Genomic DNA, 25,715 nt, shown 5'->3' with positions numbered 1-25,715 from the left:
ACTCAAAGAGACTCTGGGTTGAGGTCAGTGATAAAGTAGTACTACTGCCAGGAGATGAGCTATAGGTGTACCTACCATAGGAGTCCCCTCAAAGCCTACCATTGACTATATACATACCCAGCGTTCGACAGAGCTGCAGGAGCTGTGACCCATTTTTGTTGGTTATGTTGCCGTAGTTGTGTCTAGGGGGGCATATGGGGGAGGGAATGCTGTCACCTGCAGGTAGGCGTTTGTCCCCCTGTGTGCTGAGGGTGTCAGGTTCTTGTTCAGTTTTGGCATTTAGATCCCCACAGACTAGTACATGTCCCCGGGCCTGGAAATTGTTGATCTCCCACCCTATGATGGGGAAGCTGTCATTGTTAAAGTATGGGGATTCTATTGGGTGGATGTAGGTATCACACATGAGGACATTTTTCTCTGTTGAGATCATTTCCAATTTCAAGCCAGATGTAAAATGTTCCTGTTTTGACATTTAATAGTGGGTTAGGTCTACTCTATACCAAATTAGCATACCCCCTGAGTCTCTTCCCTGTTTCACACCTGGTAGTTTGGTGGATGGGACTACCAGTTCTCTGTAGCCTAGAGGGCAACCAGTGGGTTCCGTCTCCTTTATACCATGTTTCGTGTAGGATGAAAATGTATGTATTTCCAATTTCTTTGAAGTCTAGGTTCCTACTCTTTAGGCCAAAATGACCTCAGACCTTGTATATTCCAGGATGAGATAGTAAAAGCTTTGTGTTACATAGTGCCTAGTGTTGTTGTTTGGTTTAGGCCTAGATCATTACAGTAGGTGTGAGCAGAGCATGTTGAGCATCTGATACAAACCTCTTAGGTCACAGGATGGGGCTTGGGCGGGTGTAATAGTGGGGGTTGGGCCGGTTGCTCTGCTCACTGCCTGAGCATATGTCCTGCTGTCATGTTGAGGTCATTGCTGCAGGGGAGGGGGGATGGGGTGGGCAAAAGGGGCATAGGTCTGATATGGGGGGAGCCAGGGTTTGCTTGGCGGTGGTCTGAGCTGGTTGGAGTGCGGCTGGTGATGCTGTGGTCTGGGTGTAGGTCCTCTTTGCGTGGGTTCTCTCGGTGCAGGTCCTTCAGGAGGGGTCTTTCAGGTCTAGGAGGGTGTCTCGCTGGTCTGAACGGGGTGTCCATTGCTCTGTTGCTCCTGTGTGTGGTGCTGGGTCCTGGCAAAAGTTGGAATTGCAGCCTTGTAGAGGTGGACCTGGTCGTAAAGGCTGTTCAAGTCCAGGGTGGAATGATGGGCCAGGTAGAAAGTATGTTTTGAGGCACAGTCCTGGGAAAAGCTTGCATTTCACCCACTGGCAGGGTGAAAGTCATTTTGTGGTAGCAGGGTGGAGATAACCAATTGTGCGTTAGGGAAAGTGGAAGAAGTTTTTTCACTCCTCCACTCTTTCAACCCCTAAAAGTCCTACTGGAACTGCATGAGGATGCCCTGTGCCGCAGACATGTACACATTGACAGAGGTTGTTTCAATTTCCTCAATGTCTATCATTCTAAGTTTCCACCCTGGGACAATACCCTCTCTCTTGACATAGGGGTAGTGAGCTCTTATAGCACTGTGCCATGCAAGGGGATGGTCTGTGTGGAAAATGAAGTTGCTTACCTTCCCCTCTTTGTAGAAGTCAGCAAATAGTGTCTCTGGATTGTCCTCGAGGAGCCTTTTATGTACTCATTCTGTGTAGTGTTATTTTGTTATATCCATTGGGTACTGTATTGTAATAACCTCTGGACAAGTCATGGGGGCTCCAAGGCCTGGGGGGAGGGGCTGTGGAACTCTCCTGCCATTGTTAGGCTCAAGAGTTTTCATACCTCTCACTTCACACTTCAGCACAAATTGATCAGGTCAGTTTCTTTCCTAGCAGCTTGATAGCATAGTACTCTTATTTATGAAGCTTTATATACCAAAATGACCTAGATATTGTTGTCTTTCACTTTTTGGATTCAGAAGTAGCTTATATTACTCATTCAGTTTTGTGTTGGATGGTATTTCCACGTTCCACTGTGTTTCTTCTGCAGGTTTTGATTTTGGCCAAAATCAAGGTTTTAGGTATGAAATTGTGATTGGATTGAAGCTTTTGATGTTGAGGTTAGTATCATGTGTAAGTCCTTGTGAAAAAATTCAAGTTTATCTACATTTAATCAACTCTAATTCTATATTTTTGCTCAGGAGCTCATGCTCTCAGTAATTCTCTTGAATTGATGTTGGTGGCATGCCTGTAGAAATTAGCATGGTTTGTTTAGTCTTGTTCCCACTCAGGTCCTCTGCTCAATCATGCCAGTCAGAGACTCAGCTCCTCTGCTCAGCCTCCCCTCAATGACCCAATGCAGAGCTATGACGCTTTACTGAATCACAGTTTTAAGTTTCACTCGTCTATTTGATGCTAAATGGCTGGCTGGCTGGCTGGCTGCTGGCTGGCTGCTGGATGGCTGGCTGGCTGGCTGCTGGATGGCTCTGGCCTTTAACGCTACACATGTGTCTGATGAAAGCTCTCCAGACAAGAGACAGAGCAGGAAGTTGTTTTTTAACAGTAGTCGTGCTGACAACAGTTGCAGGAGACCTCTTCAAGACAAGGTGCTTTGTTCTTCTGGGAGCACCAGGCGTACTGAGAGCCACGCTGAGAGAAAACATGGCAGACGGGTTTTGGGCACCTCCCATTTCTCCAGACATGTTCTGAAGCTTTTCTTACACAGAGTTCCTTCTCCAATTTCTCACAGATATGGTATGACCTTAAAGAAGACAAATCCTCACAGGCATCTCTGTGCAGTGATGTGTGGCAGGCTTGTGCTGGGGATGGGGTTGGTGTGTGAATGGGTTGAGCTGGTATGTGCTGGGGTTGGGTTGGGCTGGAGCTAGGGTTGGGATGGGGTTGGGGTGTGGATGGGGATGGGGTTGGGTTGGGCTGGAGCTAGGGTTGGGATGGGGTTGGGGTGTGAATGGGTTGAGCTGGTATGTGCTGGGGTTGGGTTGGGCTGGAGCTAGGGTTGGGATGGGGTTGGGGTGTGAATGGGTTGAGCTGGTATGTGCTGGGGTTGGGTTGGGCTGGAGCTAGGTTTGGGATGGGGTTGGGGTGTGGATGGGTTGAGCTGGTATGTGCTGGGGTTGGGTTGGGCTGGAGCTAGGGTTGGGATGAGGTTGGGGTTGGGGTGTGAATGGGTTGAGCTGGTATGTGCTGGTGTTGGGTTGGGCTGGAGCTAGGGTTGGGATGAGGTTGGGGTTGGGCTGGGATGGGGATGGGTCTGACAACTTGATGAAAGCAGCTTAATAAATTCGATGTATGGTGTGTAAGTACTGTAGTCTGTACGTATGGTGAGGATGTACTGTAGTCTGTACGTATGGTGAGGATGTACTGTATAGTCTGTATGTACTGTATGGTGAGGATGTACTGTATAGTCTGTTCGTACTGTATGGTGAGGATGTACTGTATAGTCTGTATGTACTGTATGGTGAGGATGTACTGTATAGTCTGTACGTATGGTGAGGATGTACTGTAGTCTGTACGTATGGTGAGGATGTACTGTATAGTCTGTACGTATGGTGAGGATGTACTGTATAGTCTGTTCGTACTGTATGGTGAGGATGTACTGTATAGTCTGTTCGTACTGTATGGTGAGGATGTACTGTATAGTCTGTATGTACTGTATGGTGAGGATGTACTGTATAGTCTGTATGTACTGTATGGTGAGGATGTACTGTATAGTCTGTACGTACTGTATGGTGAGGATGTACTGTATAGTCTGTACGTACTGTATGGTGAGGATGTACTGTATAGTCTGTATGTACTGTATGGTGAGGATGTACTGTATAGTCTGTACGTACTGTATGGTGAGGATGTACTGTATAGTCTGTACGTACTGTATGGTGAGGATGTACTGTATAGTCTGTACGTATGGTGAGGATGTACTGTATAGTCTGTACGTATGGTGAGGATGTACTGTATAGTTTGTACGTACTGTATGGTGAGGATGTACTGTATAGTCTGTACGTACTGTATGGTGTGGATGTACTGTATAGTATGTATGGTGTGGATGTACTGTATAGTATGTATGGTGTGGATGTACTGTATAGTCTGTATGGTGTGGATGTACTGTATAGTATGTATGGTGTGGATGTACTGTATAGTATGTATGGTGTGGATGTACTGTATAGTATGTATGGTGTGGATGTACTGTATAGTATGTATTGTGTGGATGTACTGTATAGTCTGTATGGTGTGGATGTACTGTATAGTATGTATGGTGTGGATGTACTGTATAGTCTGTATGGTGTGGATGTACTGTATAGTATGTATGGTGTGGATGTACTGTATAGTCTGTATGGTGTGGATGTACTGTATAGTATGTATGGTGTGGATGTACTGTATAGTATGTATGGTGTGGATGTACTGTATAGTCTGTATGGTGTGGATGTACTGTATAGTATGTATGGTGTGGATGTACTGTATAGTATGTATGGTGTGGATGTACTGTATAGTCTGTATGGTGTGGATGTACTGTATAGTCTGTATGGTGTGGATGTACTGTATAGTCTGTATGGTGTGGATGTACTGTATAGTATGTATGGTGTGTATGTATTGTATTGTCTGTATGGTGTGGATGTACTGTATAGTCTGTATGGTGTGGATGTACTGTATAGTATGTATGGTGTGGATGTATTGTATTGTCTGTATGGTGTGGATGTACTGTATAGTCTGTATGGTGTTGATTTACTGTATAGTCTGTATGGTGTGGATGTACTGTATAGTCTGTATGGTGTGGATGTACTGTATAGTCTGTATGGTGTGGATGTACTGTATAGTCTGTACATACTGTATGGTGTTGATTTACTGTAAGCTGGGACACAGGCTGTAGAGTGATGGTCCTGTTCCACTAGACCTCTGTTACAGGATGCCTATATGATGAAATGTGGTGGTGTTATCAGCCTCTTAATTGATCTGTCTTATCAGTGTGGTTCTCTCTGAGCAGCTGACATATCCAGTCCCCAACGACTCTGAGCTGAAGACATATCCTCAACACTCTTTTGCCGCTTTCTAAAAACAAAAGTGTTTCATAGTTTACCTTGTCTGATAACAAATGTTGAAACAGCCTATCAGTTTAGATGCTGGAAATGTTTTAAATGTATGAATATTTTTCCTGTGGGTTCTGACGTCAATAGTTATGAAATACTGCAGTCCACCGCTCTTTACTCCAAGTCAGTCATCAGTGGACGTTTCATGTAGAGATTGTGGGTACTGTGGTTAATCCAGACTTCCGAAGCTCGCCAAATGTTATGGTATGCGTTTTATGAATCTATCAAAACCAGATTCCCATTTGGCTCCACTGATGTGACACTTGAAAGCATTTATAATCTCCTTATCTTTCTACACTGATATGAATCTGCTCTTTGGGGTTCAGGGGAGAGGTGTTTAGCTGTCTGACTGTCTCCTGGCTGTTCTGACTGACTGTTCTCTGGTTGTATGACTGTTCTGTCTGACTATTGTCTGACTGTTGTCTGATGGTTGCCTGGCTGTTTTCTGTTTTCTGACTGTTCCCTGACTGTTCTCTGACTGCTGTCGGGCTGTTCCCTGACTCTTCTGACTGTTTTCTGACTGTTCCCTGGCTGTTATCTGACTGCTGTCAGGCTGTTCCCTGACTGTTCTGACTGTTCCCTGACTGTACTGACTGTTCTCTGGCTTCTGTCGGGCTGTTGTATGACTGTTGTCTGACTGCTGTTGGGCTGTTCCCTGACTGTTCTGACTGTTTCCTGACTGTTTTCTGACTGTTTTCTGACTGTTATCTGACTGTTCTGACTGTTCTCTGACCGCTATCGGGCTGTCCTCTCTCGCCACCCCCTGTTCTAACTGTTCTCTGACTGACTGTTCCTACTGTTCCGTCTTTCTGTCCCCTCCTCCCCCTCCAGACAGCGAGGAGGACGAGTTGGTCAAGTCGAAGAAGGGGATCCGCAGCCAGACAGTAGCCAATCAGAGCCCAGAGACGGACCTGATGTTGGATGGAGACGACGACACTGCCAGTCTGCTGCAGGAGAAGGAGATGGACAACCTGGCTGGTGAGATACACAAACACAGATGCATATATTTGTCCTATGTTTGGGTTATGGTTTATGTTTTTGGCAGTGTAAGTGAATCTGGACGGTGTTTCCAAGGTGTTCAGGTATAAGTGTAGTTCCTGTGTGGTTGTGTATGTGTGAAACACACCGGTCGGTTCTATTCTGTGTTGTTTTGGTCCTCTAGCGCTGTTCCTTCCTCGCCTGTTTGTCTCCAGAGGTCAGTCCGTCATCTCGCTCCAAGTAAATCTAAATTGATTCCAGAAGGATGATCAATCTGAACATGGCTGCATTTCAAATGGTACTCTATTCTCTAGTTAGTGCACTACTTTTGACTAGGGCTCATAGTGCTTTCATCAAAAGTAGTGAAATACGGTGCCATTTGGAACGCATGATATGTCACCACCTACCAAATGGCCCAGAAAATCATTAACTAAACTAACATTACCTAACCTGACGAACTGAACTTTTAACCCACATTAACACTCTGATCTTACTGATTATAACAGACTGAGAAACTATGAAAACAAACTAATGAATGAAAATCACTTGAATCAAACTCCTCAGTGGAAATACATATGTAAATAAACAAATCACAATTAGTTATAAAAACACATGAGTTGGTTGTTTGATATCTAGATATTTTATTTTCATTAGAACATTAAGTCATGGACTGCACCCTATTCTTTTTGATAGTGCAATACTTTTAACCAGGGCCAGTAGCTATCTGGTCAACCAGGGCCCGTAGCTTTCTGGTCAACCAGGGCCCGTAGCGATCTGGTCAACCAGGGCCCGTAGCGATCTGGTCAACCAGGGCCCGTAGCTCTCTGGTCAACCAGGGCCCGTAGCTATCTGATCAACCAGGGCCCGTAGCTATCTGGTCAACCAGGGCCCATAGCTATCTGGTCAACCAGGGCCCATAGCTATTGGGTCAACCAGGGCCCGTAGCTATCGGGTCAACCAGGGCCCGTAGCTATCGGGTCAACCAGGGCCCATAGCTATCTGGTCAACCAGGGCCCGTAGCGATCTGGTCAAAAGTGTGCACTATATAGGAAAAGGGTTAATAAGAGCTGTTCCATGACATGATGTCTGAATGTCCAGAAAATAAATTGCACGCTTAAATAATGACATTTAAACTGAATTTTAACTTGGAGGCTTAGCGGTTTTACCTGAATCGTGCCAGGCAGGCAAGAGAGCTTCATACAGTTGCCATAGCTACAGTGAAACGTGTAATATAATAATAATATATGCAATTAAGCAAACGCTTTTAGTAGTGCGTGCATACATTATTGTATGGGGGGAGGCCCAAGCAGGATTTATGTTTTAAACAAGCACCTCAACATTTGCAAGTTTGAAATGCTTACACTTTACTGGCTATTGCAGTGGTTCGCATCCATAGATCTAAAGGATGCGTATGTTCATGTGGCTATACATGCTCTCCACAGAACGTTTCAGAGGTTTCATTTCGAGGGTGGGGTCTACAAGTTTCTGGTCTTGCTTTTCGGGCTCTCCCTATCGCCCCAGAGCTTTTTCTATGGTGGTGGAGGCAGCTCACCGGTGAATTGCCAGGGGATCCCATTATTGGCCTATCTGGATGACTGGATGGTCATAGTGGAGTTGAGGGAACAGGTGGAGCTCCACACTGCTACGTTTCCCATATTCAGTCTCTGGGGTTCATAGTGTATCACAAGGAAAGTTGTTTGACACCAGCACAGCGCATTCAGTTGGCCTCAAACTCTGCTCTATGCTTTTCCTCCGGTGGTCCTGATTCAGACCACCGTAAAAGGGGCCATCAGGAGGGTCTGTTGTTAATTCTGGTGGCTCCCTCTTCTGGGGTCTCACTCTCTGGTGGTGAAGTCTCTGAATGGCGTGCGTGGGCTCAGACCAGTGTCTAAACCTATGGCATCCACTTGAGACCTGGCTTTGGTCCTGGATGCTCTGTGTGAGTCTCTGTTTGTACCATTGGAGTCTGTGAAGGTCCTTCCCCAAGCGACTGCCCTGCTCATGGCCTTGGCGGGGGCCAAGCGTGTCTTGGATCTCCACGCGCTCTCACTACACCCTAGCTGTTTGGCGTTTGCTCCTGCTGACTATTTTACATCCTAAGTCAGAACCTTGGGAGAGAAATCTGCATATGTCTTCCAGGTCCCTGGCTTTCCAGCTGTTCCCTTTCTCCCGTTCTCTTTCTTCTCCGTTTCCCTCCAGTGAACAACTGAGTTTGCATGGCCTGTGTCTGGTGCTCTCTTGAGTGTACAAAACATTTAAGGACTCCTTCCTAATATTGAGTAGTGCACATTTCAGGCTCGCAAGGTAAGTATTGTTATTGGAACTGTGGTGTCTATGGACTTGGGCTGCAGTGGCAGAATGTCAGTGTGCATAGCCAAGCTACAGCAGGTTCTAGTTCCCTATATAGTGTTCTAGTGTTTTCATTGTGTTCTCATAAGGGTGGTAGGTAGCTCTCTGAGTGCCAATAATGTGGACGCCGTTTAACGCAGCCCTGCGCACATTTCTGATTCTGGGGGAGTGGGTTAAATGCGGAAGACATATTTTTGTTGAATGCATTCAGTTGTGCAACTGACTAGGTATCCCCTTCCCTTTCTCATAGTGTTTTACTTTTAACATAGTGTTCTCTTACTGTTCTCACAATGTTCTCAATGTTTTCCAACCCACCTCCTGGTCATATGGCACCAGGCTCCAGCTTTGTTGGCCAAACCCTCCAGTCAAAACTATGCTTTCTACTGCTTTAGGTATAATTGCCTCAGCCTCACAGGGGAGAGATATACAGAGTTCAGCCTGGTTATGAATATAGATCAAGAGGAGCTGTTCAACGGTCTGATACACTGCCTGAATGCTGCAAACAACTGGTCCCTGAAATAAGAGCAGCAAGTGCTGCGGTGGTATTATTTCTGATTCAAGCGTTTTACTGGAATACAATAGCGGATCCTGGCAGCCCTCATAAATTCCTGAAATGTTTACTATGTTCCAATCACAAGGATTATAAAGCAGCAAATGGACTGAGGGAGAATGTGGTTGCTGTGCCTCCTCTGTCATGCTCACAGACCTTCTAAGAAACTGTTTTTTCTGAGGAGAAAAATGATTCCTGAGATATTTGATAAAATAATAATGAAAGCATGATATACTGTAGCTTTCTTTTAAAAGATAATGGTTTACTGGTATGTTGGCATTCTGACACAGTGAATTATAATGGTAGACTATTGTATCTACAATGTTGCCATGTAAGTGGGTATAGCTTTAGAGACATGCAATGACCGGCTTCTGTCCAGAATCTCAAGAGGTACGATCAGGCTTTTAAGTAGTGACTGTGGGCGGTATTGTCCTTAAAGCACCAATGCAGTCTGTATAAAAAAAAATGAATTCAACCATCACTGCATGTCTAATTAATCACTCTGTGTTTATTTAATGCAAATAACTCCAAAACGCGTATGGGCATTAGAATACAAATTTGAAGATATTTACATGATGAATGGATAGGATGATCTAGAGCCCACCCCCTTACCCAGATGAACAGTCATTGGTCGATTATAATCAGTTCACATGATGTGGCCCAAAAGTTCTGTCCCACCTGAACAGGCTGAATTCCAGGTGTTTCCCTTCAAACAGCTCTTACACAAAAAGGGCGTTAATCATCATTTTCACAATTTCAGAGTGCTTTTTAGAATTCATAGTGTGGAGATGTCTTTCAAAAAAACAGGTAAATAACATTTTTAAATGCACTTCCCTTTAAAGGTCCAATGCAGATGTTTTTATCTCAATATAAAATAATTTCTGGGTAACAATTACCTTACTGTGATCAAATAATATGGTCAGAAATAAACAAAAAGATCTTCTTGGCAAAGAGCAATTTCTCAAGCAAGAATTTTGCTAGGAATGTCTGTGAGTGGTCTGAGTGGGAAGGGGAAATTGTAAAACTAGCTATTATTGGCAGAAAGGTTTGGAACGCTCTTTCTTATGGGTCTATTAACTAAGGGTGCATTTGTAAATTCACTGGGGTGCCAGAGAGTGTTCAGTGCACTCTGGGCATTTGTCAGATTGTTCGTATGTAAATTCAGAGCGGTTCACTCTCGGAGCATTAAGAGCGCACACTGGATGCTCTGGCCGGGGAGTAGGGTTGATTAGAACGGTCTGGCCTTACCACGGCAGTCAAGCTTCCAAACTAACTGGTTAAAGTTAGCTAGCTTGACCTCCCGAATGGCGAGGTGGTCTAAAGCACTGCATTGCAGTGCTACTTGTGCCACTAGAGATCCTGGGTTTGAGTCCAGGCTCTGTCGCAGACGGCCATGACCAGGAGACCCATGGTGTGGCGGTGTCCGGGTTAGGGGAGGGTTTGGCCGGCGGGGATGTTCTTGTCCCATCACGCACTAGCGACTCCTGTGGCAGACCGGTCTCAAGTGCACGCTGACACGGTCGCCAGGTGTACAGTGTTTCTTCCGACACATTGGTGCGGCTGGCTTCCGGGTTAAGCGGGCAGTGCGGCTTGGCTGGGTTGTTTTTCAGAGGACGCACGGCTCTCAACCTTCGCCTCTCCAAAGTCCGTACGGGAGTTGCAGCGATGGGACAAGACTGTAACTACCAATTGGATACTATGAAATTGGGGAGAAAAAGGGGTAAGAAATGTAAATAAAAAGAAGTTCGCAAGCTTGCTAGCTACTTTCAGACATAAATGAGAGAACATCTCACTCTGACCATTTTTTTCATCCTAGCAGAGTTGGTTAGGCTTTTTTCATGTTATCCAGAGCATTGGTGACTGTAACTGTGCTGCTGGTAACAATTTAATTATGCTTTTTTGCAGAGGTTTACTGACACCGGCCATATTCAATGGGTGTTGAGCGTTCGTAAATTTGTCAGTTATTCTGCGCTCTGGCACACTCAGACGAGAGTGCTCTGAAATCGGAGTAGATAGACAGAGCGAATTTACCAACACACCCAAATTTACCACTTGGATATATCACCAGGCAAGCCAAAACTCCATCCCACCAAAATAGGCTGAAAGTTCAGGCAGTCTTTTCAAACAGCTCTTACACTGAAAGGACATTATCATCATTTTCACAATTGCACAATATTATTAGAACCTCGTAGTGTGGAAATATATATAAAACATAGGAAATCACATTTTTGACTGCACTGGCCTTTACATATGAAGAAACACCATCCAAATAAACTTGACCAGTTACAATGAAAACAGAGATGTCAAAAATGAACCTTTCTTTATCCAGCTACATTAATTCCAACCTTATTAAAAATGTTGGTCGAAACATTTATTTTTGGAACCATTCAAAAACCCTTCAAAAACATTATATTTTATTGCATCATGGTAAAGTTAAAGGTATGTTCACATTCTGACCAGAGGGGGAGCCCTCGCTATCTCAGACTGATCATTCGGAAGTCCTGGACATTAGGTAGTGTTCTGTCTATGTGCTCTATATCTATATGCTACAGCCTGTGTGCTATATATCTAAACTCTACCTCTCTCTGCCCTGAGCAGTCTAAGTGGGAGATCATCCCTGTGTGTTGACAGCCTTTCTCCTTCTCTTTCTTTCTTTCTCTCTCACTCTCTGTCTGTCTCTCTCTCCCTCTCCCTCTCCCTCTCTCTCCCCTATATCTCTCTCCTCCTCCTCTTCTCTCTCTCTCTCCTGCCAACCAAACATCACACTAGTGTCTGCTGCCAGAGGAGGCATGGCTTACCCTGGGCTCAGCTAGCTATTGGGGCGGGCGGAGCCTGCCCTGTGGTTACCAAACCCATGATTAGTTTCACTCCCCCTGAACACTGGCAACACCGTCTGCTCTCACTGGCATCAACACACTCCTTTTGTCTACTCATCTGTAACCCAAATCATACAAGGAGAGGAGAGGATGGAAGAGGGAGGTGTTGTGTTTAGATAGTGGCTGTTTACTTTTTTGGTTGAGATATTAATGATCTTAACTGACAGACCTTTGCATGGACCAGTCAAAAACAGTCATTCTGTACTCTCTCAATAGGGCATTATCATGCCCTAACGAGTGAAGTTCATCGTTCATATCTCTCTCTCTCTGGCATAATCGTATCCCTTACATGGGTAATAATTTGCCTTATGAGTGCAAGATAATAGTGTCATAAATACTTAGACAAAACCCCATAAATGACATATAATATCACTGTCTACCTTACATGTTTAAGAAATTAATCTTTATTGACAAGAAATGGAACAGTTTTAGGTTGCGTCCCTAAAAGCACACTATTGGCCTATGTGGCCTGGTCAAAATTAGTGCGCTGTATAAGGAATTCTTAGACTTATTCAAGCCTTTGAGAGGAATGTTGGGCATTCAGGACTGTGGGAGAATGTACAGTGCTGTTTTAATTATGACACTACCCAGAATGCCTTGTGTCTGTGTAGCAGTGCAGCAGTGACATCACTGCGACTGTCTTCATCAGACCAGACTGTTTAACATTTTTCCAGCCCCATAGACAGCAAGACCAGAGTACACACAGAATAACACCAAGAAACTGCAACTATGTAATATAATATTATAACTGGAATAATTGTTGCTATAAATTGAATTATTTGCTCAATGTACACTTTTAAATGTTCCTGAAATATTACTCTGAAGGCCATCCAAGTCAAAGGTGTGTGTGTGTGTGTGTGTGTGTGTGTGTGTGTGTGTGTGTGTGTGTGTGTGTGTGTGTGTGTGTGTGTGTGTGTGTGTGTGTGTGTGTGTGTGTGTGTGTGTGTGTGTGTGTGTGTAAATATTATTATTACTACTATTACTTTTTTAACTTTTTTAAAGGGAAATTCTAAGAAAGAGGCTCCAAAAATCTAGCATTATAGTATTATCAGAATCCAGTCCTTTGGCATATGGAAACCTGTATCGTGTAAACGTTTTAATACTAACTCCTAATTATGGAGTATACCTAGAGGGATTACAGTTTAATCCCGTCCCTGTAGCGCGGTGGATCCAGTGGATTAAGGCTGTATTGTCTCTGAATGTGCCAGAGCCCCTTCAAGCCACAACACAATGGTTCTGTACCCTCCAACGTCTTTTTATTCTCTCTCGCGCGCTCTCTGAGGGGGAGTAGACTAGAGTTCTTTGAATAGAGAGTTTATGTTGCAGAAAGACAAACCCTTTAGGTTGCTGGGAATCTCTTGTAAACAGCATCGAATATAAAACAATATCTGCCCGTTTATTGAGACGTCGGCCTAATTCTCTGTTCAAATGTAGCCTAACATGGTGCAGGTTTAATATTTATCTTAATGTGGAAACAACATTAAGAACAACTGTCATTACAAGATAATTACATCGGCTAATAAATAATAATGACAGTGATGTTTTGATCACGTTTTGTTTCATGTTCAAAAGCATTGCTTTCTGTTCTGTGAGAGCAACGCAGTAATTACATTGTATAATATTACGTTATATGTACACGGAAGCCTATATTGTAGGCTATACATTATATATCAGTGTATTTTGTAGTATCTATTCATTAATATGCTGTGAGGCATGTTAGGGACATATGTTCTCATAGGCATACAATAAGTACACCTGAAAAGTTATTAGACCCGGGATATTGCTGCAGCTTGTAAAGCACATATTTAACGGTGATTGTGTAATCAGATAAGATCCGTTTAATACAGCCAGAGAGTTTATTACAGACAGCTATAGGGCAGGCAGAGAGAAAGAGTAGGAAAGCCGATTCCACTATTCCTGAACGCTCCGTGAGCACAATGAAAGAGCGCCCAGGGAATTGTAACCAAAATCCACTTGTAATCTCGCAACAGTATCAGGCATAATTGGCTGAGGAGCACAGGATTAAGATTGACGAGACATTAAACTGACTCTTTGGAGTTCACGCGATCGATAAATATCCCAATTTCAAGAGCTTTCATTTGAGCTCGAGACAAATCAGCGGAGCTGACGCGCCTCAGCGATACTGCTCCAAATCGAACATGGAGAATGGAGGGAGACGAGAGGACAGGAGGAGAGATGGAGATGGGGAGGAAGACGGGTGGAGACAGAGAGAGATATAGCATGTGATCCCATCAGCTGACCAGGGATCAAAAAGCCATCGTAAATAAATACTGAAGGGATATCGTCAGCACAAATACAAAAGCTTTTATTTTCCCTCAAAGAAACTGTTAAAAAAATAATAATCGTTTAGGATGCTATGCAAATTGTCACAATAATTTTGGGGTGGTGTTGTGTCTCTCTTTTAGAGACCGCAGATGTTGCTATAGTAACTGAAATAATTGTTATGGAAATATTAATATGCAAATATGCATAATAATAGCCTATAGGTTATAAGTGAACATTCATCATATTGGCTAGCGCTCCTCCATCTCTGGTTTAGTTCTGATAGACCGTATCATACTGCTGGCCCTATTGCACAGCACGCGCCTATAGTTAAACTGGTCATTACTTATGTAAATTAGCTTCAAATCGTTTTGTAAGCCTAGAATGTATATAGGCCTATATGCTTATTGAATTGGCCGAATGGCGATTTGGTTAAAAATAACCTATTTTATAGCCTCCAGAGTGCAACCCAAAATGGAGCCGTGTTCTTTATTCAACCTGAACGAGTAATTCGTGTTTGCATACAAAATTAAAATAAACTGAATACAGACTTGTTACCATGATAATTAAGAACTGTGCATGTGCCCAAATTAAGAAGAAATTGTAGAATTTGCATCCTAGGCATTACATCGCCTCAATATGTGCTCTGATTAAATCGAAGTAGACTCAAATTTGATAATAATTTCCAAACAAACAAATCCGATTATTTGTTAAGAATTTTTAAAGACCTTGTTTTGTTTGTCCTTATATCTGATGCACGGTGTATTACGCATTATAGGCCCAGTGGTCCTCAGCACCCCCGCCCAGCTGGTGGCCCCAGTAATAGTGGCGCGAGGGACGCTCTCCATCACGACGACCGAGATCTATTTCGAAGTGGACGAGGATGACCCCTCCTTCAAACGGCTTGACTCCACGGTAAGTCCAATCGCCACTTTCCCTTTCTGTTTTATATGCACAAGCTTTTGTTCACATTCAAGTTCACTTTACTGATTCATGTTCATGTTTTGGCTGGGCCCGCATTGACCCCAGGTTCCTTTCTTTTACAAGACAAAAAATGTGATTTAGAGATTAAAATAATTATTCAGATTCACCCATGTGCAAGAATTCAACCATTAGGAGATTGTGGAGCATTTTAAAATATATGGTCCAATTGGAACGTTGTGCCATTTGAAGTTCCGGGATGTAGACGAGCCTTAAACCTGCCCAGGCCTCTGGAGAGAACCTTACATGTAGGCCTACAACATTTTACACATTTATTGATATTCGGATCCCCTCAAAACCTGTAAACCTATGTCATTAAACGAGAGCCTACGAGGTCTTTTCGATTTTACACCAATATTATCGTTGTTTATAAATATAGCGACTGTGTGTGGACATGGGATAAGTACTAGCACTATTGGGCGCATACTAACGTTGTAACCTATACATTTACACAATTGCCCGTTCAAACACCTGTCTTGCGCATTATTTGTGTCCACTGTATATTAGAAATATAGGCCTAATGTCTAACCCCAACCGTACCTCTCATACATTTGTTTTTTCCAACAGCATTACGCCTATAAAAAGCTTTTAAATAGACAGCCTATTATTATAACGTAGACAACCTGATAGATACAATAGGCTTATAGCCAGAATTAATAGAGAAATGACAAACTATATTTGCCTAATTTAAAACGGGTTAAACACTAGGCTTAAAAATAACCATGTATGATGCATACAATAACTATGGCCTTTATATGAAAAAAATACAAGTACAAAATACATTTAATTAATCATGATTGGGACACAAATATTACATAGCTATTTTTTATTAGGCTAACTCTTTAAATTAATTCAGAGACAGGAATAAAAAATCAGATCAGATCATGATATAATCCAGTGTATTTCAAGTGCATTTTTTCTTCTCAATTAGACTGTATTTATATATATTTTCTTATTTTCAGGTTTTGTCATGTAAGCAAGGTACAAACAAAAAAGTATCGAGTATACTTTAAATAAGAATTCAAGTACGTTTATGGAATGTTTTTTTTTAAATGTAACAAATAGTACCATCAAAATGTAAACTTTCAAAATGAGAAAATGTCCACTGAGAACAGATACAGCAGACTGTTACTGAAATTAATGTACTAAATGAATGTATTTTCTACCAGATAAAAAAAAACGTTTTACTTTAAAAGGTGTAATTGAACTCCTAAGTGTACATGTCACAGAACAACATTCACAAATTCAGACCACTGGAATCACAACCTATGAATGTATTTACAGTATAAATATTTACTCAAGGCTTGTATGGGGGCTTTATTTTAAAGCATTTAAGCTAATAAACCATTTAGACAACCGTGGGCATGGAGAGAAATAACGAAAGATTAATACTGAAATTAAACCTAACCTTGAATGTGGATTGATGGTACAATTTGCTCCTAAATCACAGAATAGAATTAAGAGAAGGGTCATAAAAATGATCTCAGAGTAACCTTCTTCCTCGTCAGAGGATAGTCACATTTTACAAGACCGTGAATTAAACAGAGGCACAGTGACCATTTCTGTCCATAGTCCTTTGATACATCACCAGGCCTCTCACTGACCCTCCTTCACTATAACACACATTTACCTCAGAGTTTCTCCAAGCTTTTGGGGTTGGTCAGAATCTCTCTCGCCAGTCGCCAGGTTTGTTTGGCTGCATTTTCTAGAGCAGAATGAGGTTTCCCCTGGAACAGGTCTAGAGTAGGCAGGAAGTAATGGGGACACCTCCTGCACTGCAAACACGAAATAAGCTGCAATAGAATCCCGTTCAAACGATCCCCGAGGTTGTTCTCGTCCCAGTCAGACTCCCGTGGATGTTTTTCACACTCATAAGAAACCAGAGTTTTCATGTGGTAGTTGTTGAGGGGCGTCCCAGGCAGCTCAAGGTGCCGGTCTCGTAACGTTTTGAGGACCGACAGACATTTCTTCCTGCAGCCTCCCAGGAGTAGGCGGTTCTCGGCCTCGCCGAACTGCAGGACCCAGGCGTCGCTCTCTGCCGAACTTTGTTTACCGTTCAACGAGTAGCACTCTTTAGAGAGAAGGTTGAATCCCTCAGCCTTTACTTCGGCTACCCTGTTGGGCCCCGGCCAGGGGATGTGCGGTAGGGGCCAGTGCGCTGCACTGCGGGGCCAGATCCCGGTGCATTTGAAAGCCGGGGTGATCTGAACGATGTATCTGTCTCTGATGCGTAACTTCACCTCGCTGGTATCAGACACCATTTTGACAACATCTCTATAGCTGCATTTATCCACGGCCTGCGCCACTAGGGTCTGAAATCTGGACCGGATCTTGCGCGCAGAGAGGTAGCCGGAGGCGGTGATGAATTCTACCCAGAGAGACATGCTCCTCTTACGGCCGTCGCTCAGCTTGAGCACGGCGCAGCCCGGCAGAGATCCATCATCCACGAAGTTAAATACCCCCATCTGGTTGAGGTAGAGCACCACCTCGAACTCTGTGGGGGAGATGACCTCTAGCCCCTCGAAGCGGTTGTCCATCTCGTTGAGAGAGCTGATGAAGCGGGGCTCCTGCACCTCCACCTCCTTCAAGACGTCCGACACCACCTTGCACACCTCCCGGATGGTCTTGGAGATGGCCGCCTTCCGAGATTGGCATTTCTCCTGGTAGTATTTGTTGAGGTGGTACACCAGCTTGGCCTGGGCGGCTATCATGTTAGGGCAGAGATCCGGGTTGTAGACCGGAGTCTCGCAGTAAGCCGACGGATCCAACGCGGCTATTTGTACGGGAGCCAATTTTAGAGAAGAAAGAAAGCTATTAAAAAGAGAAAAAATGTGTTCCTAAAGTCCCAACCAAGCCTTTTATTGCTTGTTGGGGCACATGCGTAATAATCTCGCCGGTCTAAAGCATTCGCTTTTGCATTGAACTGCAGTTGGAAAATGTATGTTCTTCGATTTGCGAATAATTATAAAAAATCCATAATACACCCTCTTACGTCAGCAGTCAAAACAACCTCGTTTTTGTTATTTCTCTAATCACTGCTGTAGTTATGGATCCGCATATGAAAGTGCGCGGTGCTGTCTGTCTGTCTGTGTGTGTGTGTGTGTGAGGGCGACGTGGAGGCGGCTGAGTCTTTCTGTGTTTAACAGCCAGGACGCTCTTCGGGAAATTATAAAGGGAGGGTTATGAACGAGGATGTCCAATCGCCATCTGATTCGTCACCGCCTCCAGTTTATCAACAACAAATTAATCCCCGGGTTTTATATACAATGTAAACTAAAGGTAGTTGTCTCGAGGATCGGAAGTCCACTTACGCGTTGGCGAGAGATACAACAAAGCCCTTTTCTACTCTCTTTCGGGCTGTCTTTTTGACATTTTTTACGGATTTTCTCCAACTGCTTATTTTAAACGGCTTGGTTGAATGCTACAGTAGGTTAGGCTATAACATATGCCAGGGTTTTGCGTATTTATTTGTTTTGATTAAAACATGTATTTTACCTTGTATTTCTCTCGTGTTTATTATTGTCGTTTACTCTTATTTTCGTTTTGTTTTATTCTTGATGATTAGTGTTTCTGTATTGTCCACAGCCTCTGGACGGTACCTGATCTAATATTAGACACGGCGACTAGAATGACAGGTTTGATGACAGTTGTTCCGTGGGGTTATGTCTTGGTTATTGTATATTTTTGTTGCTTTGATTGAAGATTCGCACCGCTAAATCTATTCTACAGGGACATTTCAAATAGGACTTTGGAATGCAGTGTCCTTAGAAAAAAAATCTATCCTACTGCATGTTGAAATAGCCTATAGAATAGGGATTTACATGTGTACCGTATCAGTAGGCTACGCCATTGTATAATTATTAGGCCTGTGAAATCGCATGGTTATTTTGGAAATAACGCATGTATGCAACATCCTAGTAGTTAAAACATATTGGACCGGTTAATTTTCGGTGTCTTCTTTTCCAGCGTAAATAGGCTAATGATAACTTAAAGGCCCAAAGTCCTTTAGAAGTTAATTGTTTTTTTTTAGTGTTGTACAAATACATTTTCAGGCGTACTTTTCATTTAAGACGTTTTTGAATATGAATGTTAATATTTTTTCACAATTCCAATGTATGAAATAGGCCTACTATCCCTTATTAATTGAAGGATGAACTTGTCAAATTAAGTAGGACACATCTTTTCAGTGAAGAAAAATTAAGATGGTATCGATATTGCCATTCATTTAGGCCGTCACTGTAATTAAGAATTTGTTCTTAATCTTAACTGACTCCCCGAGTTAAATAAAGGTTACATTTATAAGACTGTAATCTATACATGTATAGGCTTTTCCTATATTAATTATTTTTCAACAATGGTAAATGTTTTATTGCAAGCATCTAGTTAGTTTGTTGAAATACGTGATTCCGATGATTATATAGTCCACGATATTGTATGACGTTGTCTTGTCAGCATTAACAGATTGTGAACTCAAGGTTTTCAAAAACAGGCCATTAATACTAGACAAATTATTGATGTTGTACATTGTAGACATCATTCCCGGGGAGTGTTGTGTGAGACCAGTGTTTACATTTATCACGAATACGATGATAGAACAAATTAAACAAAATTAAACAATTGCAACTAAAAAAATGTTATAATTATTATGATTAATATTTTAGCCTAATTATATATATTATTGAGTTGAGTGGGCCTAGTAGTTTTTTTCTGAAGTAAATTAGTTCTACATAGGCAACACAACATAGACTCGGCCTACAATATTCATATTATTACTACAAAAATACTCCTTAACTATTACAATCGTTTTACTAATATAACACAGTTTATTATGTTATCAAGACCTCAATGGAAGCAAGACACATTTATACACAACACCAGTAGACTAGATATTTTTATGACGACGAGGTTTCTGCACGTTTCTGCACACCAAATCCCCGAACAATCTCTGTAGTTATCCCCGAACTATCTCCCTATCTCTGAACCATCTCTAGCTTAATAAGTATTTATCATCGTGGCTTCCCGTCTCAGATGGTTCAGTTTGAGCTTTGAAGAAGACTTTAAACAGGACATAAAGACGTTTACACTAATTTGCACCAACACTTTGCCTCACAGAACCACACATTATCAGGATAGACTGCACCTTGTCAGTTCCCAATGTAATATCTCTGTGTGTGTGTGATGGCTATTTGTCTCCCACCATCATGCCAGCCAGTCTGGAGGTCTCTGTCAGCAGCATCAGCCCAATCATAATTAATAATGTCCCACTGTTACCAGGCAGACATTACAGATATGACAACACATGGGTGTGCTGGGATAGACCTTGCCAAGAAAACACATGATTCCACGAGGCACATCCTAAAGGTCTACAATGAAACTATTAATTCAAATTAAGTGTGAAATATAGTTTACCATATTCTTAACCTTAATTATTATTTTAGATGGATAGTCAACAGAAATCGTTTCGGGTTAGATATTGACAAAACTAGCTACCACTTCCTAGTTTAGATTTTTCTTGGTCACTTTCATGGAGTGTTTTGTGAATGTAGGACTTTCTATACTGGTTCCATATGGAGAGAGATGGGAGGAAAACCCGCACCTCTTCTCCATCTCTCTCTGTCTCTGTCTGTGTGTGTGTAGATCAGCAGGTATACTGGCCTTTATTAGATCCAGACTAGTCTACAGTCTACTTCCAACTGTGCGTGAGTGTGGCCACGAGGCTGGTCATCCCTCTGCGTGATAGAGGGGCTTTTCTTCAGGATTATCACCTCTTTAAGCTAAAGCATGTGGCTGCAACCTGGCCTACCCTACACAGATATACATGGACATGTTCATGCTTAGCTCTATAACAACCTGAGGTGCGTTCAGTTCGGTTCAACATTTCCTGCATGCGTGACGGTTTGCACACTTTTCTTCAACAGCCTTTGAGGTACGTTTGTGTGTGAATTAAACGTTGCACACTGTTCTGTCGTCCTGAACACACCCTTGGTCTACTCTACTATAGATCTACACTAACAACCTGTTCTACTCTACTCAGATACACTATCCTGCGAGATCCTGCATTGTCTATGTGTTAGATCCACAATAGCAGATATGGGTTAGCGCCTATCTCTGACCCAGCCTAATTTCATTAGAACCTATTTCTGACCCAGCCTAATTTCATCCAGTCTCTGACCCTGCAGCTTTATGCATGATTGTGTAAATCAATACAATGACTTCTACTTCCTACCATGTGACCCAGCCTCTCTGTGGAGAAGGCTTCTTTGTTTCCAGAGTTGGCCTCTACTGCACTTCTCCTTTTTCCCTCCATTCTTCATTTTTCTCTTTCTTTTAGTAAGACTGATCCTCCTGTCAGTGGTCTGGCATGGGGTCAACAGTTCTTGTCTAATAGCCGAAATGGCTTTGTGATGACACCATAGTTTATCACACACACACACACACACACACACACACACACACACACACACACACACACACACACACACACACACACACACACACACACACACACACACACACACGGAATGAAAATGGACATGAGATTTTTCAGCTTGACAATTACAAGTCTAAGTTCACAATATAACATAATTTTTCGATGCCACAAATCCATCACCCCAGACAGTGTAAAAGTTTTTATGAATGTACAATACTGTGGTGCATTATAGACACCATTAGTGTAAATGATTAAGACCAAACCCAGCAAAAACTATAATAATATTGATTAAGGCGGACCATATTAAACAATTTAAAAGTCTCAATAGTAATAACAGCATCTCATAATGTGGCCATTAAAGTCAGCTAATTGAGGACAATAATACTCAGTGTGTGTCTCTATTTATAATCCTGTTAGAACATGACAAATAAGGTCATCCATGTTATTCTGTCATCTGTCTCGCTGTGCATTATAGAGGAAAGGGGATGGAGGGCAGCCAACGAGAGGTTCAGTCACCAAATCAAATCCAGATTATACCAACAGTCTCTAATGGAGTGGCAGTGCAATAGGACTCAGATTAAGAGGGTGGCATTTAAGATATGTGTGATCAGCATTAGGCTTCACACTGGGTAAAATATTACACTTCACCCTCTCGGGATGGGGACTCACTGACATGTTCCCCCACAAACTTCATTCATCTCAAAATGACATTGTCATTGGGGTTTTTAATAATCTGAATATCATTATTCTAGACAATATGGTGTCTCTGTGGGGTAGCCCGTTCCTTTCTGGGCCTTGTGCCCCCCACCCTCTCGATCCTCCCTCCACCCCGACCCCCTCTGGATCTCCGGCCCCCACCTTTCTTCATCTGTTATACCCCCTCCTCGTGTCAGCAGCCTCCCTGTGTTAGCCTCTTTCTCAATTCATATTTCCTTGATTCCTCACATTCTCCGACCTCGCATCCTTCTCAAAGTAGATTGGAGAAAAAAGGTCAGAGGGGAGGGACCTTGGACCTTATCCTCCAATACGATTGAGGAGGAGGAGTCAAGAACAAAGGATTCTAGATATTGCAGAGAGAAGGATTGAGATACAGCTCTCCTGTCAGCAGCCTTTCTCTGTGAGAAGTGAGGAGCCAGGAGTGGACAACTCTCCTGGCTCCTCACTACTAATGGAGAGTGAGGAGGAGAGAGAGAGGAGGAGAAAAAAGCGAGAGAGAGAGAGAGAGAGAGAGAGAGAGAGAAAGAAGAGAGCGAGAGAGGGGGGGACAGGGAAATTAACGAATTATCTCAGCTTCTGTTGTGCCCCTCCTCTCTCTCCTCTCCTCTCCTCTGCCACCCACCTCCCTCCTCTCCTCTCCTCTGCCACCCACCTCCCTCCTCTCCTCTTCTCTGCCACCCACCTCCCTCCTCTCCTCTCCTCTGCCACCCACCTCCCTCCTCTCCTCTTCTCTGCAACCCACCTCCCTCCTCTCCTCTCCTCTGCCACCAACCTCCCTCCTCTCCTCTCCTCTGCCACCCACCTCTCCTCTCCTCTGCCACCCACCTCCCTCCTCTCCTCAATATGGAACGCTTGTCAGCCTTTCTGATGAATGACATGCATCTATTTGCACCAATTTAGCAGGAATATAATTAAATATAATTTAGTTTTATTTGACAACACGGCTTCACATAATAACACAGAAAATGAGAGGTATTATCAGAGGTCTGCCATTTAAAAAATACACAGCATAACATTCTGTGAGCGATCACATATTTTTCTGTTTTTGTATGTGCCCATAGCATTACTGTGTATAAATGCTTATGTTATGTTGCATCTCAAATGCACAACTTTTGACCAGGGTCCAATGGTATTTGCTATATGTGCACTATGTAGGGAATAGGGTGTTGTTTGTGATGCAGCTTCTCCTGTCTGTATAATCACACAGATAAACTCTGTATCTGTTCTACGTGACTGTGTTAAGGTATTTTTGAGCAAGGCAGTTAAACCACTGTTCCCCGGGCGCCGAAGACGTGGAAAGTCCATGATGGCAGCCCCCCCGCACCTCTCTGAATCAGAGGGGTTGGTTTAAATGCGAAGACGCATTTCAGTTGAATGCATTCAGTTGTACAACTGACCAGGTATCCCCATTCTATCAGTAAGAGATGGGAGCAGTGTTCTGATATGTTATTATTCTGTTATCTCTTAACATGTCTGCTGTTGTGAAGCTGTTAGAGTAGCAGTATTGTACAGGCTTGTGGTTTTTGGGGACTAATTTATAGTGCAATATCCAGGTTATTTTGCCAGGGAGAGGAAAGGTGCCCCTGATGTTTGTTTTTGTAAGATATATACGATCTGGTCTATGCATATTTGGACATTGACCAAGTTATTATTATTGTAGCTGTCTACCACAGCATATTGGAGTTGAAATGAAATAATGAATATGATGGTATTTACATCCAAATCGGGTAAACAGTGTAGGAATTACAGCACTTTTTAGATGTGGCCCCTCCCCTTTTAAGGAACCAAAATTAACTTGACAATTGGCTGCTCAGCTCTTCCATGGCCAGGTGTGTGTTATTCCCTCATTAATTAATCTACAAGTAAACAGATTAAAGATATAGAGTTGATTTCAAGTGTGGCATTTGCATATAGAATCTGTTACTGTTAACCCTCAATATGAAGTCCAAAGAGCTGTCACTGCAGTGAAGCAAAAAATCATTAGGCTGAAAAAACACACTCAGAGAGATAGCAAATACATTTGGTGTGGCAAAATCAACTATTTGGTACATTATTCAAAATAAAGGAACGCCAAAGGGCCCGGAAGGCCCTGCCTCACACAGGAAGCGGCGCAGGTCCTAATCCAGGCACTTGTCATCTCCCGTCTGGATTACTGCAACTCGCTGTTGGCTGGGCTCCCTGCCTGTGCCATTAAACCCCTACAACTCATCCAGAACGCCGCAGCCCGTCTGGTGTTCAACCTTCCCAAGTTCTCTCACGTCACCCCGCTCCTCCGCTCTCTCCACTGGCTTCCAGTTGAAGCTCGCATCCGCTACAAGACCATGGTGCTTGCCTACGGAGCTGTGAGGGGAACGGCACCGCAGTACCTCCAGGCTCTGATCAGGCCCTACACCCAAACAAGGGCACTGCGTTCATCCACCTCTGGCCTGCTCGCCTCCCTACCACTGAGGAAGTACAGTTCCCGCTCAGCCCAGTCAAAACTGTTCGCTGCTCTGGCCCCCCAATGGTGGAACAAACTCCCTCACGACGCCAGGACAGCGGAGTCAATCACCACCTTCCGGAGACACCTGAAACCCCACCTCTTCAAGGAATACCTAGGATAGGATAAAGCAATCCTTCTCACCCCCCCCCCCTTAAATGATTTAGATGCAAAGTGGCTGTTCCACTGATGTCAGAAGGTGAATTCACCAATTTGTAAGTCGCTCTGGATAAGAGCGTCTGCTAAATGACTTAAATGTAATGTAAATGAAAACAACTGTAGTGGATGACAGAAGAAAAACCCCTTCACAACAGTTGGCCAGATCAAGAACACCCTCCAGAAGGCTGGTGTATCTGTGTCAAAGTCAACAATCAAGAGAAGACTTCACCAGAGTAAATACAGAGTGTTTACTACAAGATGTAAACCATTGGTAAGCCTCAAAAACAGGAAGACCAGATTAGATGTTTGCCAAACAACATCTAAAAAGCCTGTCCAGTTCTGGAACAACGTCCTATGGACAGATGAGACAAAGATCACCTTGTGCCAGAATGATAGTAAGAGAAGAGTATGGAGAAGGGAAGGAACTGCTCATCAGAGCATACCACCTCATCTGTGAAGCATGGAGGAGGTAGTGTTATGGCGTGGGCATGTGTGGATGCCAATGGAACTGGTTCCCTTGTATTTATTGATGATGTGACTGCTGACAAAAGCTGCAGGATGAATGCTGAAGTGTTTAGGACTATATTATCTGCTCAGATTCAGCCAAACGCTTCAAAACTCATTGGACGGCGCTTCACAGTGCAGATGGACAATGACCCAAAGCATACTGTGAAAGCAACCAAATACATTTTAAGACAAAGATGTGGAATGTTCTGCAATGGCCAAGTCAATCACCTGACCTGAATCGAATTGAGCATGTATTTCACTTGCTGAAGGCAAAACGCCCCAAGAACAAGCAGGAACTGAAGACCACTGCAGTAAAGGCCTGG

The 25,715-nt window shown here is 43.2% G+C and overlaps 2 protein-coding genes across 6 annotated transcripts in view; one reads left to right on the top strand and one right to left on the bottom strand.

Annotated features, from left to right (window-relative positions):
• The window catches only part of LOC135546348 (neurobeachin-like), a 334,302-nt gene that overhangs the window by 195,955 nt on the left and 112,632 nt on the right, over positions 1-25,715 (top strand). For 3 of the 5 annotated variants that reach the window (XM_064974697.1, XM_064974696.1, XM_064974701.1), the window contains exons 42-44: positions 5,915-6,061; positions 6,246-6,278; positions 14,898-15,034. In XM_064974697.1, the coding sequence (XP_064830769.1) occupies positions 5,915-6,061; positions 6,246-6,278; positions 14,898-15,034 (317 nt within the window). The remainder of the gene's footprint in view (positions 1-5,914; positions 6,062-6,245; positions 6,279-14,897; positions 15,035-25,715) is intronic. The other 2 variants (XM_064974700.1, XM_064974698.1) reach the window with 1 other exon arrangement.
• On the bottom strand, positions 15,898-18,225 carry LOC135545269 (putative nucleotidyltransferase MAB21L1). The gene has a single exon (XM_064972897.1). The coding sequence runs from the start codon at positions 17,809-17,811 to the stop codon at positions 16,732-16,734; it is 1,080 nt and encodes a 359-aa protein (XP_064828969.1). The 5' UTR covers positions 17,812-18,225; the 3' UTR covers positions 15,898-16,731.

The sequence above is a fragment of the Oncorhynchus masou genome, chromosome 9 (assembly GCF_036934945.1).
Source record: "Oncorhynchus masou masou isolate Uvic2021 chromosome 9, UVic_Omas_1.1, whole genome shotgun sequence".
Lineage (NCBI taxonomy): Eukaryota > Metazoa > Chordata > Actinopteri > Salmoniformes > Salmonidae > Oncorhynchus > Oncorhynchus masou.
This window is presented reverse-complemented; position numbering and strand designations above follow the sequence as displayed.

Coding starts and splice junctions, on each gene's coding strand:
- LOC135545269 (XM_064972897.1), bottom strand. CDS start 17,811: ATGATAGCCGCCCAGGCCAAGCTGGTGTACCACCTCAACAAATACTAC.